The 5,512-nt window shown below is 38.8% G+C and overlaps 1 protein-coding gene across 1 annotated transcript; it reads left to right on the top strand.

The window, feature by feature from the left end:
- Positions 1-1,115: 1,115 nt before the first annotated feature.
- On the top strand, positions 1,116-3,957 carry SARC_06301 (methylcrotonoyl-CoA carboxylase beta chain, mitochondrial; the record flags this gene model as incomplete). Its single annotated transcript, XM_014299803.1, has 7 exons — positions 1,116-1,351; positions 1,510-1,750; positions 1,964-2,142; positions 2,683-2,782; positions 2,892-2,987; positions 3,095-3,215; positions 3,386-3,957. 7 exons carry the CDS (start codon positions 1,116-1,118, stop codon positions 3,955-3,957), a joined length of 1,545 nt encoding a protein of 514 aa, XP_014155278.1.
- Positions 3,958-5,512: the final 1,555 nt, after the last annotated feature.

The following is a 5,512-nucleotide window of genomic DNA, read 5'->3' as shown; positions in this document are numbered from 1 at the left end:
TAATATTAATTTATTATATATATGTATAATATATATATATATATATATATATATATATATATATANATATATATATATATATATATATATGTATATTATATATACATATGTATATATAATATTATATGTATATATATATATATATATATATATATATGTATATATATATATGTACATAGATATATGTGTGTATATGTATATATATATGTATGTATGTATGTATGTATGTATGTATGTATATATACGCGCACACATATTGTATATTTCTATGTATATAGTATATATGTATGTATATGCCTACAAATATGAAGGGACGAATTATATATACTTGTATATTACATATTTATTTGTATGTTTGCAAGTACGTACGTACATATGATGCAAACGAATATATATATATATATATATATATGTATATGTATATATGTACGCCTACATTCATAAACGTGTGTGTATTTACGGATTATATTATTTATAATTTTGTTTGTATGTATGCACGTACGTACGTATGATGCCAACGAACATATATATATATATATTTGTATGTATGTATTTATATAGGTGTTTGTGTGTGAGTGTTCGTGTGAAAATATTTTGATTTATGCATGTATGTATGTATGTATATTTATACATTTCAACACACACATTTATATGTATATATATATACATATGTATTTGTATATGTCTACATATAAAACGTGTTTATATTTACGAATGTACATATGCATTCGTATGCATATATATACTGAATTATATATATCTGTATATATACTGAATTATATATATATATATATATATATATCCCTGCATGACGTGCTTGATTACATATGGGTATGTGAGTGTCATCTTTATTAGTATACATACGCTAAATAAATCTATGTAAGCACACAAACTCATTATCGTTGTGAATTCCAAGCATTGTCACGAATATTGTATCAGGCATCACCTGATATGTACTGTCAATCCGCTGGCATGTGAATTTCAACTACTCGCTGGGTATAGACAGTATCATCTCGCCGCGCACGTGGAGTGTTACTTTCCCGTTTTGTCTGCTATCTTAGTTGGTTATTCATAATTTCACACCATGTAATACATTGCAGGAGAATGAGAAACAGATGAAAGCCGTCGTTGATGAGCTTTATGAACGTATCGCGACTGTGCGTGAAGGCGGTGGTGCAAAGTCAAGAGAGAGGCACGAGTCACGTGGTAAAATGTTACCACGAGACCGTGTAAATGGTCTACTCGATCCCAACACATCCTTTCTTGAACTAGGTCAACTCGCAGGCTGGAACATGTATGGAGAGGATGTGCCCGCTGGTGGTATAATCACCGGTATCGGACGCGTTTCTGGGTATGTTGTAGAATATTAAATTTTGACGCTCTGGGGGAGGGGGGTTGGGTGTTGTGTCTCTATATGCTTGCATACAGAAGTGCGATCAAAATTAGTCAGTTAATTAGCTATTTATGTCAATCTGTGCGCTTACATTATATAATGCTAAAATTACCTAGGACGGAATGTATGATTGTGGCAAATGACGCGACGGTGAAAGGAGGAACGTATTATCCCATCACTGTGAAGAAACATTTGAGAGCGCAAGAAATTGCCATGGAGAATCGGCTACCCTGTATCTACTTGGTAGACTCTGGTGGTGCTAATTTGCCTCGTCAAGCAGATGTATTTCCCGATAAGGAACACTTCGGACGGATATTTTTCAACCAGGCGAACATGTCGGGCAAGGGAATTCCGCAGGTATTTTTTTGAGCTGGTATCTCGTTCCACTGCTGGCAATTTTGGAACGTATGCATGAGAATTTATTCGCTCTCGAGTACATATTGGCACCCACATCAACGAATTGTTCCCGTGGAATACGGCATTCGTATATATATATATATATATATTATTTGAGCGTCTGTCAGATTTTTCTATGACCTATGACTGATATTATCTCTCTTTTGCCTTTAGATTGCAGTTGTTATGGGATCGTGCACGGCTGGAGGTGCATATGTTCCTGCAATGTCGGACGAATCAGTGATCGTGCGGAACCAGGGTACTATTTTCTTGGCCGGACCGCCCCTAGTCAAGGCAGCGACTGGCGAGGTGATTTCTGCCGAAGCCCTCGGCGGCGGCGACATGCATAGCAAGTATGTTGTTTGTATGCTGTATCATTGAAATAGTGCATTTAACTAGGCATTTGCCGTGTGCATGTGTGACGCGATCGATAAGAAGATCAATAATATTCTTTTTTATATTTGCATTATTCGACAGTTGATGTTGTAGTGGCTTCTTGCATCTTACAGCATAGTAGCTTTAGCAGGAATTGTATTTTGAAACGCGTACATTTCACGATGTAAATTTGTCTTGGCCGAAAACTGAGAGGAAACATTATAGATTTTATCGGATAAACTCTGCAGCCAGTAATTTACACAATAGTCAAAATGCAACCATGTTAGTTTTACTGAAGAAGATGCCCACTCGCTGCAACAAGCTACAGCATACGTATTTAATACACATGTGTTGTCCACGCTGAAGAGAAGCATGTTTCTGCGAGGGGGTGCTGTATCGAATTCCATCAATGGAAGTGGGAAGTTTGCTGGGGAAACTGTCAACTGGCGTACCTCAATATTGAAGCTTGCTGTTCTCAATGACGTTTTTGTTCCCTTTGGCTCTTTCCCATCTTTCAGAATCTCAGGTGTGGTAGATCACCTGGCTGATAGTGACGCACATGCCCTCTCGATTGCCAGGCGCATCGTTTCAAATCTCAATGTGTCGAAGAAACCAGAGGTATGGTGATATATATGGGCTGTGTTCTTGATCATATGAATTACAGACAGTATATGTCACAATTGTGCACGTACCCACTTTTAAACATTTAGTGTTACTAACCGTTCAGGTGTCGATCAAGGAAGTCGAGGAACCTCTCTATGATGCAAGTGAACTCTATGGTATTGTTGGCACGAACAACAGGAAAACTTATGACATCCGACAGGTATGCTCCCAACTAGATGCCGATACTATAACCTTCACGGTTTGTTTGACAAGAATTATGTGAAGCTCTCGTTGTCCTCATTAGGGTCATTAATTCTCTCTTCATAGGTCATCGCGCGCATCGTAGATGGAAGTCGTTTTGATGAATACAAGAGCAACTATGGAACCACGCTCGTTACAGGATTTTCAAGGCTGTACGGCTACCCCGTTGGAATCGTTGCGAATAACGGTATGGACTTTCGATTCAATGGCATTTCCGTATCAAAGATAATATCCGACATCCACTAAGGCTCTCGCGGCACTAGAGACCAAATACGACGCAAGTTTATCGATTATTCTTCAATGATTTTCAAATTGTGTATACAAACCAAAGTATTCGCTTCTTGCTGTCAATCACAGGTGTACTATTTAGCGAAGCCGCACTGAAGGGAGCCAACTTTATCGAGATTTGTGCGAAGAGGAAAATCCCTCTCATCTTCTTGCAGAATATCACTGGATTCATGGTGGGTGGTCAAGCGGAAGCAGGGGGCATTGCGAAGAATGGCGCAAAGATGGTCACTGCAGTGTCTTGTGCTAAGGTGCCAAAGCTAACGGTGCTCGTAGGAGGTAGCTTCGGAGCAGGCAACTATGGAATGTGTGGTCGTGCCTACGGTCCCCGCATGATGTACATGTGGCCCAATTCACGTATAGGTGTGATGGGAGGAGAACAGGCCGCAGGGGTCCTCGCTCAGGTTAAGCGTGATCAAATTGAACGGAATGGAGGGGAATGGACGACAGAGGAGGAAGAGGCATTCAAAGCTCCTACACTCGCTAAGTACGAAGAAGAAGCTTCGCCATACTACAGTAGTGCCAGGTTATGGGATGATGGTGTCATTGATCCTTGTGATACCCGAAAAGTACTTGGGCTATCCCTTAGTGCTGCGCTAAACGCGCCCATAGAGGACACTGATTTTGGAATCTTCAGAATGTAAAGGTTGTTACCGTGGGTGTTAGCAAACTTGATATTGATAGCGCAATTGTGCTTTGACAGAATAAGCATTTAGCAACTATTTTTCTGTTGCTGCGGAAAAATTGTCTCGCAGCAGGTGCAGTGTATAAACATAGATATCAGTATTGCATATTAATTTTGTACAGTTTTTTTATGCAAAGCATCACAGCGAATGATCGTGTTGCTGTTGTAAGTCCTGTGACGTAGGTGGTTTTTATTTGTTGTGCATATGTATAGTATGATCAGCGCAACTACAAGCTCGAAATTCATCCTCTCGCTGTGAGAGACAGGTCCCAGTTGTGCACAAGTTTCAGTGCTGACAGCGTTTTCGAATTTTTTGTATTTGAAATGTTTAACTGGTGCGATTCATCGAATTCAGTAGGTCACCATTCAATTTAAATTCAAACATGATCCGCTTGGAGACTGAAGTATCAAACCCTGTATACTTGCGTATTTCGTATTTCTTTTGAATTATGTAGCCAAATTCTTACGCTTATATTTAGCTTCAACATCAGTCAATTAGTGAGTGGTGCAGCTATGTGCAAGTATCACTACTTTCGCGCAACCAGGTTGTATACATATGTGACCGTATCTATCATAGTTCCTTAGGGGAGCGATATTCTTGTTACAAATATAGGGGTAGTGCCTCGTTAAGGGTAAAAAAGACTGCATGGAGATGGACTGATAACGATGCTTGCTTCCTCCAAATCGAGTTCGTGCGTTGTGTACCATGTGGTAACTGTACACGTTATATATCGAGCGTATATGTATTCCACGTAGGGCAAGACTCTGGAGTCTGCACTTTAAGAAGGCCGCAGACAGGATACAATACAGCCCAACAAACATCACATACATTTATACAAACATCACATACATCTATAGCAAACATCCCATACATTTATAACAAACATCACATACATCTATAACAAACATCTCATACATCTATAACATCACACACGTGCATACCCTTCAATCAAACAATCAGATTGTTTCAGTATGTCAGGAGGGGCGCTAGCGAGTTGTTTTAAATTATATATATATATATATGCATACTTGCATTCATACATACATACATAAATACATACGTATGTATGTATGCATATATGTATGTAATATATATATATACATATATATATATATATATATTTAATACTTTTGATCGGTGCGTTTGTTTGATGACGAAAATGCATGTACTGTAGATACACTAGGGTAAGCAGTTGGAGCTATTTGTGGGATATTTGTTTCCTCCCTGGTGCCAGATAGCGTACGCTGGCCTGAGGGTAGTTTGTTTAGTAAGCAGCTTCGACGCAGTAGAAACCCTCTCTGCTACATGGCATGATCCTCGTGATCTCTTCTTGCTCGTACTTAATTTCTTCCCCTTTCGTTTACCATCTACTGAGTTGGTAGTAAATTAGATAGTTGTATCATACTGCCGCCTTACGTATACGCTTATATGATGCTCCCAAAGTCAAAGTTTATATAATTGCTGTTTACTTGTACTACACTGAACACAACTGCACTAAACGCACACGTACATA

This window comes from Sphaeroforma arctica, assembly GCF_001186125.1.
Source record: "Sphaeroforma arctica JP610 unplaced genomic scaffold supercont1.443, whole genome shotgun sequence".
NCBI lineage: Eukaryota > Ichthyosporea > Ichthyophonida > Sphaeroforma > Sphaeroforma arctica.
Note: the sequence above shows the minus strand (reverse complement) of the source record. Positions and strands in the feature narration are given on the sequence as shown.